The 13,260-nt window shown below is 41.7% G+C and overlaps 1 protein-coding gene across 1 annotated transcript in view; it reads left to right on the top strand.

Moving 5' to 3' along the window:
* Nucleotides 1-9,024, top strand: part of LOC138583592 (zinc finger protein 236-like) — a 63,629-nt gene extending 54,605 nt beyond the window's left edge. The window contains 3 exon segments of the mRNA XM_069655484.1: nt 2,459-2,588; nt 5,890-6,063; nt 7,976-9,024. Of these exon segments, the coding sequence (XP_069511585.1) occupies nt 2,459-2,588; nt 5,890-6,063; nt 7,976-8,094 (423 nt within the window). The 3' untranslated portion in view covers nt 8,095-9,024.
* Nucleotides 9,025-13,260: the final 4,236 nt, after the last annotated feature.

The raw sequence follows: 13,260 nt of genomic DNA, 5'->3' as shown, positions 1-13,260 counted from the left end.
GTGAGGGAGCGGAGCGCATGTGCCTCCCTTTCCAGACAATCTTCATCATGTGGGTGAGACACTCAAGCACGTAAATGCCACGGCTCTCAGATGGGGGGGGGACATAAGGAGGAAAATGCTTTATACAAGCTCTTTCCGCACCATATGCCATATTTTCATCAAAGGGCCATTGTGCCAGGGACGCGCTCTTAAATGTGCCTCAGTTCTGAGCAGTGAGAGTGACCGAGCGTCATCCTCTCCTGGTCCCCTGGGTGCTCATTGGTCTGAAACAAAAGCTAGATGTTGATTTTAGATTTTTTTTTAAGGTTTTCAAAGAGAGGAGGAGAACTGAACCGAACTTTCCATCTCATGATCTGAATGCAGATAAATGAAGGGGATTTGTCTTTACAAAGTAACACCACCTTTATTGAGGCGTTAATGACCTCAACAGAAGTACGCTAGGCTATAAACCCATTACAAAACTGTCACATGACTTAAACTTCACCATCACTAAGCTTCCAACTGACATTTAAATGTGACTGAAAACATCTGTAGGCTAACTAAAGCCACTTTAAGGACACATAAAAGCTTCAAAACTCTCAAGTGGGGTACTCGAGATAAAAGAACTGGAAGTGAATAAAATGCTCATTCTGCACTCTGTAAAATATAGCTGCAAGACATTCAACTTTTTAAGGTGCAACCAAATGCTTTAAAGGACACGTTAAGCTTTTTGAAATAGAGTTGTTCTGTCTCTTGAATGTGATGCTTAAGCCAGCAGCTGGCTAGCTTAGACTATATAGATTGTAACAGCTGCAACAAAATAGACCTACTAGCATCACAGAAGTTATTTAACACACCACATCTTGTCTGTTTGAGCTGAACAAACACCAACCTATAAAGTGTTTAAAGCTGAGCTGCTGCTGCTGTAGCTTGACTTTTAGAATCCATCCATTATCTATACCTTATCATGTTCAGGGTCGCGGGGGGCTGGAGCCTATCCCCGCTGTCATTGGGTGAGAGAAAGGGTTCACCCTGGACTGATCGCCAGTCAATCACAGGACTGACGCATAGAGACAGAAAACTATTCATGCTCACATTCACAGCTACGGGCAATTTAGTCACCATTGAACCTAACCAGCATGTCTTTGGACTGTGGGAGGAAGCCGGAGTACCAGGAGGAACCCACGCATGCACGGGGAGAACATGCAAACACCACACAGAAAGGCCCACTTCATCCAAACTGGGGTTCAAACTATAAAGCTTCTAGCTGTGAGGCTGCAGCACTAACCACTGCACCACTGTGCCCAAACACATTTCAAGACCAGATCTTGTTTGTTTGAGCTGAACAAAAAACAACCTATATAAAGTTGTTCTTCAAAGTGAAGCTGCTGCTGCTTTAGCTTGACATTTAGACAACACACACAAGACACACACTGTGTTTAATAAGCATAAAACTTTTAGGCATATTTCACAAAAGTATTGCTTGAAAGTGACTTTAAAGTGACAGTTTTAATTAGCAGGAGCATGATGGGTGAAGCACGGAAGAGTCTGAAAGTTTTGTGTTTATCAGAAACTTACCTAAGGCACATTTAATAAACACTGCCTCCAATATGACCCCAAACAGCCTGTAGACTGTCTTATCTCCTCATGGGCTTCATGCAATTACTTTATGTTTTTTATAAGCTTTTTTGCCATCAACAAACTTAATATGCTATTTATATTGCTATTTTTCCTGTGGGCATATCTGCTTTGTATTATCATCAGTATGCTGTAATCATATCGCTGCTCTTTCAGTCAAAAGACGCAACACAGGAACACATGGTTCCTATCAGTTTCACCAACATTTACTATTTATATCTTGTAAAAAGGCACAGTTAGCTCTCTGCAACTTGGAGACGTTGATGAGAGAGATAATAACCTTTCGATCATTAATGGGGTTTAATGGTTTTCAGGATAGTGTCAGTTGAATGCTTGAAAAACATCTCCATTTATCCAGGATCTTTTTTGTAACCTGTGTTGTTCTGCGTGATGAAAAGAAATCTTCTCTAAGTATTAAACCTAGGCAGATATATTTTCTGGTATTAGCTTATTACATTTATATCAGTTGGTAATTGTTGGCTTTTCATTTATAAGAAAATGTTATTTACGTATATAAAGAAAGTCTTACATATCCATCTCAAGAATCTTGTATTGATTAAGATAAACATTGTTGCCCTGCGAGAAGTGACATAACATATCACATCAGCAGTCTCCTCAGCAACAGAGCAAATCATAACACCACCTTAATCACAAAAAAGGAAACATGAGTGAAAAAAAGACCCAGGGTCAAATCGTAGTGTCTTCAGGGCTGATTGATTTGTGCTTCGTACGATGTGTTCGATTCTCAAAGTGGAAAATGATAGACACCTGGCCATGTTCCAGTAGAGGGACTTTGTGCGCTAGACTATAAACTGTAAAATCCATTTTATTGTGTCTGCAGGAGCATGAGCGAGTGCACCAGCCCGGCCCGTCTCCCAGCTCACAGAAGCCCCGAGTCTTCAACTGCTCCTCCTGCGTGAAGGCTTTCGCCAAGCGCAGCCAGCTGGAGAGACACAACCTGACGCACACGGGTAAGAGGATTACAGAACAAGTTTGCATAATGCGTTTTAATTCGACAATCACAAACATCCACTTTGACTCAAGGTAGATCTTGTTAGTCAAAGGTTTGAGGTCCCTGTGGCCTCACATCCGTCCCATTCTTGTGAAATCAATATTTTGTCAACACCTGGAGGGGATTTTATAACATCTGGTTTATTTTTATTTTTAACCATCCAAGAGAACAACACCAGTCATGATCAATAAGTGGATGATGTTCCCTCCCTTACCTGTTTGTTCTGCTGTTGTGAGGAGTGTCTACCACATGCTCACATGCTCTGCAGAGACTTTCTCTGATGTTATGTCCCTCCTGTGGTGCGACCGCTACTGTTGAATGCCATTGTTTTTGTTTTTCTTTAAGGGTAATGTAATTTATGAAAAATTTCTAATATATCCCCTGTCCCCCAAACCAGCCACGGTTACACTGTCATTCTGTGGGAATCACAGTTGGATGCGAACGCCTGAAGGGAATACTTTCAAAATTGGTACAAACATCTACTTGGACTCAAAGATGAACTGATGACATTTTAAAGGTCAAAGGTTGAGGTCAGTGTGGCCGTTCTGTGGGAAACACTAAGGGATGTAGACTAGTGCTGTCAAAATTGGCCAAAAATGACGTTTGACTATTCCTTCTTAAAAAAACCATGCAGGGTCGAACTATTTCAATATCTGTTTTTGCGCAATATGTCCACAAGAGGACATACCGATACAACGAGAGACAAACTTAGGTGCAAAGATATTTAATTTAAACATAAACATGCCTTTTAAAAGATCACATGGACTTCCAACACCTTGCAAACTAAACTAATGAAATAATTTGGTTACGGTAGAACAGACATTCAGCGCTCCGAGCGAGTTGTGCTGTGACAGGTATATTTATTTAAACATAAATGTGTATTTAAAAAACTTCAACACACCTATACCAGTTGCGGGTGAGAATCTCTCTCTCTCCGGCCGGGCTGGGATTTGAATTGTCCGCCATCATTACTACATGCCACATGGTTGTTGTGTTAGCTCGTCTCAGCTAAAGTTAATTATTGACGTATAGAACTTGCGAGAAACAAGTAGTTATCCTTTCAAAACAACTTTCTGATTTATATAATAATGAATTGTTCAGCTCCCTGTGTTATTTTGGATATTTAGAGCCAGCTATCCGGTTCCCATCCTGCACGTGTAATATCATAAAACTGTGAAGTTTAGGGAAGTGGTGTGAACAAAGAGAAACATTTGTGCACCATAGATACATGTTCGTCGAACCTACTCCTGGCTTAAGAGCTGTGTGACTATGCTGTGGCATGCATGTATGTGACATGGTCCAAATATTGTACAAAGAAGAAATTGCACTGTGAATTTCTACCTCAACATTCTCACAAGAACATTTCCAAACTAAACAGCAAGAGGAACATTTTCAAATGAGTTTGGATTGCTGCACATCAGGGCACAAGCTGTTCCCCAGCTAGCAGACGTCGTTTTTTGTTTCCATATTTTTTTCTCAGTTTTTCGACATAAACTTAATATGAACTAAAAAAAAATGTGTCCAAACAAACAAAGAGCCTTGATGCAGTTTCTGAACACCACGGTTTCAAAAGAAGGGAATGTGAAAATAGGACCGCTATACAGACGATGTGATATCTTCCGGCCATCAACTCTCAATTCATTTAGTGATGCTGAGTTACCGACGCAGCTAACAGTGAAGGCCTTGAATGCATCGTCTCACTGTTAAATCCCAGACATGATTGTCAGCCCACAATGTACATACAGGAATAGCTCCGTTGGCGTATTACCATTTGAAAAGCCTCATTTGAATACTGTTTGGGAGATTGTGATCGGACCTTTCCTTTGTGGTTCATCTCATCTCCTCATTGCATCAGTTTTCTGTCTGTTGTGTCACAGCAACACAGAAAAAGTTTAAAGGATGAAATCCCTCCATCCCAGCTCTGTTCACAGGTTTCCCCTAATGTGTTTATATGCGTGGAATGAAAAGCCCTGATACAAAAACTGACTGTAGTTGTGTGGTCAGAGATTGCTTATTTGAGAAGGAGCCCTTTCTTGGCTGTTTATCTACAGAATTTTAATGTGTTATGTTTTAATATTCCCCGGCTGACAGACAAACATCTTATTATGTATATTATAATGAATGTCACTGCTATTTTAATATTTTTTTCTCAATATTAAAAGAAAATGAAACCCTTATTACATTGAATTATACGAACATAACTTGTAACTAAGAGTTTAAAGATGACGTAAGGAAGAAGGTCGCTGATGTATGTCTGCCTTTGCATTATTGGTTCAATGCAATGATGGACGTCGCTTCTCTACTTCCTCTCATTATACGTATTTGGAGCCAAAATACCCCTGAGGTGGGCACTACCGTCTTGCGCTGGTGACGTTATTTGGAGCCAGAGACTGCGCAGTAGAGATTGGCGGGTGGAGCTGCAGTAACGATGACCCACCCCTTCAGCTAACCAAAACACACATTTAACCTACAAGGGGAAAAAAACAGCAAAAATCCTGCATGTTGGCGTTTTAACAGCTGAAAATGATGGTTGCAGCCTGCTTTGAAGAGAAATGAATAGAGCATGTTGTCGCTGCTCCTTTGTCTATCAGGATTTCATTGATTAAATAGTTACCGTCTTGAGTGGTTCCATGTTTATTTCTGTTTACGATGTGCAAAACTGTAAGTTCTTGAGGAAGATGCAGTGTTCTAGTGTCGGCCAGGGACACAAAGTATGCAAGTGCATGTCTACGGGTAAACACTGGTGAAAAGAAAGTTTATCATGATCCTTCAGCAGCACTGTTTGGTTTATGAATTAGTAATCCTGACTCAGGAACCTTTTCATATATAACAGCATGTACTAAACATTGATTTTCAAATGGCAGAGCACAATGTTACACAATTTAATACCACTTGCAGTACGTACAGCCAAGTACATGTGTGAACATGTGGGAGTATGTGAGACTCCACTGAAGCACTCTTGTTGTTTGAATGTAATAAATAACATACCAGTGTTTACCTGTAACAACGTTGTTTGGGGCTCATTAAATGTACAACTCGAACAAGCTTATTGTTTTTCAGATATTTATTTTAATTACTTTTAATTCTGTTGTTACATCAGATAGTATCCAATAATTAGCTTCAATTATTGGCATTAATTATACCACAGTCAACACTGAATATCACAGTTACTCCGACAGCAGCGTTATAATGCATGAGAGAGCTGAAAGCAGGAACACTGATCCATATTTCCTCTGTGTGTGTTTGTGTTTGTGATGCAGGCGAGCGGCCCTTCAAGTGCACTCAGTGCGACAAGGCCTTCAACCAGAAGAGCGCTCTGCAAGTCCACATGGTCAAACACACCGGGAAGAAGCCTTTCAAGTGTGAGGTGTGCAGCATCAGGTTCACCCAGAAGAGCAACATGAAACACCACATGAAGAGATCGCACGGCTACGGTGAGCAGCTCACTGGTATCACACCAGCACACGCAAACACTTGGGTGTACTGCCAGCTGTTCGCGCAGCTGTGCAACATAAGACATTAATCCTGCCTGTCTTTGTCTCTGTCAGCTTCGTTCACTTTATTTTCAAGTTCTGTGTGTTTTGCTTTTTAATCATTACGTCTTCCAGACAGCTTTTGTGAAGCTTTGGGCTGAGGCTCCCCTTTGGAGGACCGTGTCCAACACTGCGATCACACACATATTATTAATGTCAATCAGTCGCCTCCTCGGAGGTGGTGAAGATGGAAATACGGCATATACCCTCAGGGTTCAAAGTTCCCTGTTGAGACACAAATACTAAATTGGAATTGAAAAGACAACCACCCGCTGGCATTTGTTATCTAAGTCTGGCTCCTCACTGATGGTCCCACGCAAAGACTTCCATTTACACCTCTCACTAGAGAAGCTGGACACAGTTTGAAGCCTCTGTGGGAACCAGTGGCATGTATATACTTTAAATGTAAGGAGGAAGTGTAAAGATTTAGGCATTATAATGACACTGACACAATGAAATGTCTCCACATGTTGCAGAGAGTTGTTCCAGGTTTATATACATGTTGTGTAAAGGGATGGTGAACTAGCAACACTATTTCTCCATGGACAGAAATGTCTTCTTGTCTCCATCCAACACCACTGTGGTCTAGACTAAAATGTAAATGTTGCACAGGCTTTGATACGCCCCTGGTGAGTTTGATCAACCGTTTCTTCTAGTGCCACCAACAGGTCACATTTTCTGTGTCCAACTAAACAAGATGTAGTGATGTAGCACATATCCTTTGAAATATCACAACATCTTAAATTTGGATTGTTATGGCATTTTGTACAGACATTCATGGTTCCAGGAGAAGAAATTGTTTTTCCTTAAGACTTCTCCTAACTATTCCTCTAGTCCCACTGGTTTAAGATCTCATTTTTATTTCAGTACTTGCAAAACAAATTGTGTTCCTCTCAGCCTCACCTCAACTAAATACTTATTAGCAATGCATGCATGTTACCATCAACACAGGGAACATTTCTTTCTGCTAACATTGGCAATTAGATCAAAGCACCTTTTACAGCCTGTCAGAGCTGTTGGTTAAGCTGTAGACTTGTTGTGTTTTTGTGGTACAGGTTGGATTTAAAAACAAATTGAATCAGTAGATTCGTGGATAAAAGCGTGATCTCCTAGTGTTTCCTCTATGACTGCATGTGATTGTAGGCAGGATCATGATATTTAAACTGTTGAAAAATGAATATTGACCCTTGTTATTTGTTCCATTTGTGTGGCCTTCAAGTTGTTTGTCCACGTCAAACACAGAGTATTTGCTTGGTGAATATACTGAAGGATCCAAGGCGCACACTGCTGTGGCTGCACCTTAATGAATGTGTGTTTGAAGTGTTTCAGATATGGAGAACTAGGGGAGAGACAATGAAATGACTCCCACTGTAATTCAGTGCATTGCCTGCAGCTGGAGAAGAAGCACGTCTGAACCTCTCAGCCTGTGCCAGAAAGACTTATTGTTGTTTTGTGCTCGAGTTATTTTAAGCTGAATGAAACAATGACACATGGCTCATATTCACAACGCACAATGAGCATATTCCACATCTGTCAAGTCTCATTATGTAGTTTATGTAAGAGACAGAAGAGCATGCAGAGAGAGAGTGAGAGAGTGAGATGTTAAGACAAACGTTGGAGGAGTGAGGAGGGGAAGAAATGGTCTCATTTGCATGACAGCCAGGGGCAAATTGAATACAGAACGAGAGCTGCGATGTGTGTTAATGGGCTTCTGGTTTACGAACAGAGTTATTACCTATCTCAAGCAGTGCTTTACTGCATGTGAGTCCTGAAACCGCTTCTTATTCTTCTTTTTTTCTCTTTCTTATTCCAGGTCAGATCCAGGAAGTGACCCTGGGCCCAGAAGAAACCACGCCTCAGGTCGAGGTGACGCCTGAACTGGACCTGGAAGTGGTTCCTGAATCATCCGGAGACTGGCACGTCTTCACCTGACCACAAACCACACAAGTTTTACGACTAAACAACGCTTTGCCAAACTTTTTACTCCCCTCAAAGTCTTATTTGGTCAGGAAACGATAGATATTGTAGATTTGTTCCACTGTAAATGAAGGGCTTTTCCCCTCTAGCAGCCCCCTGGTGTTTATCAAAATTAGCAGTAGAGTAAGGGGAGTCTGGTTCCCTGTGATTGGCTTAATGACATTAATCTGTTTTGCTAATGTCAGACCGCCATAAATATGATGACCTCCGGAGACGTTGACTCGATAAACACAGGCGTCCCGGAGAGTTCTTCTCTCTGATCATGCAGGTCTCTGTCATGCTCACCCTGTTGGAGAGAGAGGAAACTGTATTCTGAGATGAGAGTCTCATTCCTTCATTACTGCTCTGATCACAGGAACACATGCAGAGCTGCAACCAGCTGCACTGCTGTCATGTTTTCAATAACAGCTGTGTAACACAACATAACATAGAAAGGTTTTTTCACTGGTTGATAAGATATGTGTCACTTTTTTTTACATATTTATACTGTACATATTTCAGTTTGAAGTGAACATCAATTTCAATCTTTGTTTTAGTTAAAAACAGATTTTATTTTTACCGAACGTGTCACTGAAGATCAGCTGTGAGCTGTGAGGACTTGATGCTGTGCGAGGTTTGCGTTTCCTCATGTTGTCATCATTCAGACCCAAAGCACTTAACCGTGCTCCATTCTGTAAATATATGTAGTTAGAGTGAATATATTTTCTGATGAACCGCCATGACATGGACCGGTTGGAAACATGTAATTACAGCAAATGCATAAGTCATAACATGTAATTAGAGCGTTTGTTATCAGGCAAAGCCAATGTACAGAAGTTAAGCTGTTTTTTTCCTCTTTTTTTGCAGCTGCATTTTCTATTGTCCATAATAATTTAAGAAGATTAAAGTAATTTTTCTACAAATTCAAATGTCTTTTTACTTCATAGTGACTACATTACTGTCATACACATTCAATAATCTTCTCCTCTCTGCCGAGTCATATTGATACAGATCTCATGCCTGTGTTAAAGGCACCCTCTGGAGCGTTTTCTACATTGTTTTTACAGGTTGATCCATGTTTTGTGCTTGCAACTGAAAACACCTACACCATGTTACACCTGATATTCCTATCAGTTGTTTGTTGGTGTTGGTAACACAAAGAAGCAATGTGCAGACAAAGCCAAAAAGAACAAAATCACTAGCTTGTAAATAAATTATATATGGATTTTATTATTTTTTAAGGAATGGGATGCATTTAACATGATTCTTGGCCTTTGAGGACATTCACATATTTGCTGACTAAATGTAAACATAAATGGTAATTGGACAGTACTTATATAGTGATTTTCTAGTCTTCGGAGCACTCAGAGCGCTTTCACACTACATGTCACATTCACCCATTCACACTCACATTCACGCACTGATAGCAAAGGCTAGAATTGCAAACTCCAATCAGAATCTACTCACATTTATTCAACGAATTTGGGGTTCAGTGTTTTGCCAAAAGACACAACATGTGACTATAGCAGTCAGGGATCGAACCGCCAACCTGTTGAGAGACGGCCAACTGTAGCACTGAGCCCACAGCCTTCCTATAAATAAGTACAAAATACATAAAGATATCTTTGTTCTCTATTCTCAGAGTAAGAATTGATTAGCTTGGCTTCTCAAAATAAGCCAAAGTAAGGGGAAACAACTGGCTCTGTGAGGAACTCACAATAAAACCTCCATCTGTTGCTTTTAGGCCTCACTTCCATTGTGAGTCCAGAGAGGCCAAGCCTAGTATTTAGAAAATAAGGTACTACACATATTTTATTCTCCATCCATCCTATCTATACCGCTTATCCCTAGCAGGGAGTGGGCGAGAGGCGGGGTCCACCCTGAACTGATTGCCTGTCAATCACAGGTCATACAACCTTCCACGCTCACATTCACACCTACAGGCAATTTAGAATCACCAATTAGGGTAATGAGCATGTCTTTGGACTGTGGGAGGAAGCCCGAGTATACAGAGGGAACCCATGCATACATGGGGAGAACATGCAAACTCCACACAGAAAGGCTCCACTATGTCTGAACTGGGATTTGAAGTAGGAACCTCCTCGCCGTGGGGCGACAGCGCTAACCACTGCACCACTGTGCAGCCCAGTTTCATGCTCTCACCACACATCCTTGTTTTTCACATCTGTATCTCTCTATACAGTGGTGACTGGTCATTAGGACGTAGCACGTAGCCCCCAGAGCCGTGGTAGCCCCACTACAACGTCATTTCATATTGTAGCGTTGATTGGCTATCCATCCGGCACAGCGCCAACATAGTCGGCAACACTTTTCTCTTAGCTAACGCAAGCTTGACAAAATGAATGAAGTGGATTCCATACTCGAGCACAGGTTTGAAACCTTTAATTTGGAGGAGAAATTTGAATTAAAGCGCCATGGTGACCACCAGCCACGGGATAATGTCATCAGAGATCTGCTGTGTCATGTATCTCTTTGCTAGTTTGCAGTAAAAGGTACCCTACTCTTATATTGGCACGTTTCTGCATAAAATACCAAACCTTTGGTCGTTAACCTTATGCTCCTTTTAACTGAGTGCACAGACGTCGTGTCACTCTTTGTTTTTGATGCAATGTCCGACATTGTCCCCTTTTCCCCTTTTTTCCTAAACACCTGCAGGTATCAGTGCTTTTATGAATGAATGAATGTGCGTCTCCGGTGAGGTGGGTTATCGCGCAGTCACAGCTGTGGATCATTTAGAGTCCGACACATCTTTCAATCTCCCAACAATTAACAATATGCAGATTAACTATTACTCAGACACTGCAACAGTGATGCCTTTTCAAATACAGCCTGACGAATAATTACGTTCACACACCGATGCTGAAACGTCCATAAAGCCCATCAACTAGTCCACTTTGAAGGGAGCTCTTTCACTTTTGCATAGTGGCGACTTGTCCTGTCATCAACTAACATAAGTAAAAACTCAAAATCAAATTGTCAATCAAAAAACTAAACTTTTCTTTATAATAAAATATGTTCCTCAAACAAAATGTCAAATAAAAGTCTAAATAATCAAATATTAATAAACAATATGAATATCTCCAACACTTAAAAAGTTATCATATGTAAAGTGCATCAAATCCAACCTCTGCCACACATCAGCTGCCACCGCCACCAGCTGAAGCCCTAACAACCTGCAGTCGCCTCCACCTGCAGATTGCAGCTTACTGCTACAACTAGTGCCTCCAACTTCATCCTAACACAGTCCTACCATGAAGTGGTCGATGTCATGCTCAGGTATATGTTTGTGTCAAAAATCAGTAATCAATCACTGCCTCAACCAATCGATCATGTTTTTTCATCTCATGAACCATCATGATTTTAAATATGTCTCTTCTGCTCCTCACAGCTACAAGAATCTGCAGCCGCCTCCACCTGCAGAATGTGGCTGACTGCTGCAGCCCATGCCTTCAAATCCAACCTCTGCCACACATCAGCTGCCGCCGCCTCCAGCTAGAGCCCTAACAACCTGCAGTCACTACGTCCACTTGTAGACCCTGGCAAAAACCATCACCTCTTCACCTGTGCGACATGAAAGACAGCTGCCTCCGATGCCTCCAACACAAGCCTCTGCCAGCAACCTGTAGCCGCCTCCACCTGCAGAATCTGACTGAGTGCTGCAGCCCATGCCTCCAACTGAACTCAAGCCTCTGCCAAACACCACTAGAGCAACTTCTGACTAAAGCCTCTGCAAACAACCTGAAGCTACTTCCTCCACCTGCAACCTATGGAGGAAACCATCAGCCTGTACCTGCACAATAAACAAGACAGCTGCCTCCAATTCTACCAACCAAACCTCTGCCAAACACCAGCAGCCATCCTCATAGCTATGCTCCTCATAGCCACATGAATCTGCAGCCGCCTCCACCTGCAGAATGTGGCTGACTGCTGCAGCCCATGCCTTCAAATCCAACCTCTGCCACACATCAGCTGCCGCCGCCTCCAGCTAAAGCCCCTAGCAACAACTTGCAGTCGCTATGTCCACTTGTAGACCCTGGCAAAAACCATCACCTCTTCACCTGTGCGACATGAAAGACAGCTGCCTGCGATGCCTCCAAAACACAAGCCTTTGCAAGGAACCTGCAGCCGCCTTCACCTGCAGATTGCAGCTTACTGCTACAACCAGTCCGTGAGGAGAGCAAAAGCAGGCAGAACGTAATCCGCCGTAATGACAACCTGGCTCCCATCACCGTCATCTGACGACGATTTAGCTTCTTATTTATCTCTTTAAACAGACATCTGCAGCAAGTTCAGCTAACAATCTGCTCTAGATCTAAAATTTAACTTGGCACATTCCCTTGACGCTGTGTCATGAAAGCCGGTGTCCCCAGAATTCAGAAAATCCCCAGAAAAACAGCAGCATTCCCGCTGTTCAAGAGGAATATAAATTCCACAAAAGTACCACTTTTAACATGTTTATGCTGCATGTACAACACTGATATATATTGTCATTAAGAGGCTGCTTGGACTACAGGAAACATGTAGGTTGTAAAGTAAATCTTAAACAATGAAAAAAGATAAGTAAAGAAAAAAGTGTCACATGGAAAAAGAACGAGCGAACGGACACTGAGTGAGCGGGGAAGTTGACATTTAGAGAGCTAATACGTTGATTTGAGCCAGATGGTAAGAAACAACATCAACAACCTAGAGATGGAGAAACACTCTTGGGACAGTAACACACACACACTTCCTTTAACTGAAGCCTCAGGGTGTCCTGCAGCCTGCAATGTACTAAATATCACCAACACACTCGATCTAGCATTGCAATCAACAAAGACAAACAATATGAAAAGGAACAGATTGTGGCATGAACATGGTCACATGGTCAGAGATTAATCTCCCTACTGTGCAGTTAACCTTTAATGCTTTAATGCCAAACGTAATCATTTACTTGACATGATTCTTAAAAGCGATTTTGCTATAAAAGAAAACTGTCCAAGATTTAGAATAAAACCATGACAGTTTGCTGAAGTTGGAGCGCTCTCTCATCACCTCTATTCTTAAGTTTAAGGTGGTCAAAAACCTCAGCCCCTGCTTTCAGTCATTCTGAAAGTCAAAAAATTAAACATATTATCGTCAAGG

Source organism: Semicossyphus pulcher, unplaced genomic scaffold, assembly GCF_022749685.1.
Source record: "Semicossyphus pulcher isolate SPU_LCO1_2020_fin unplaced genomic scaffold, fSemPul1.0.p SCAF_9, whole genome shotgun sequence".
In the NCBI taxonomy this organism is placed as follows: Eukaryota; Metazoa; Chordata; class Actinopteri; order Labriformes; family Labridae; genus Semicossyphus; species Semicossyphus pulcher.
The sequence above is the reverse complement of the archived record's forward strand: the minus strand, read 5'-3'. Positions and strand labels throughout refer to the sequence as shown.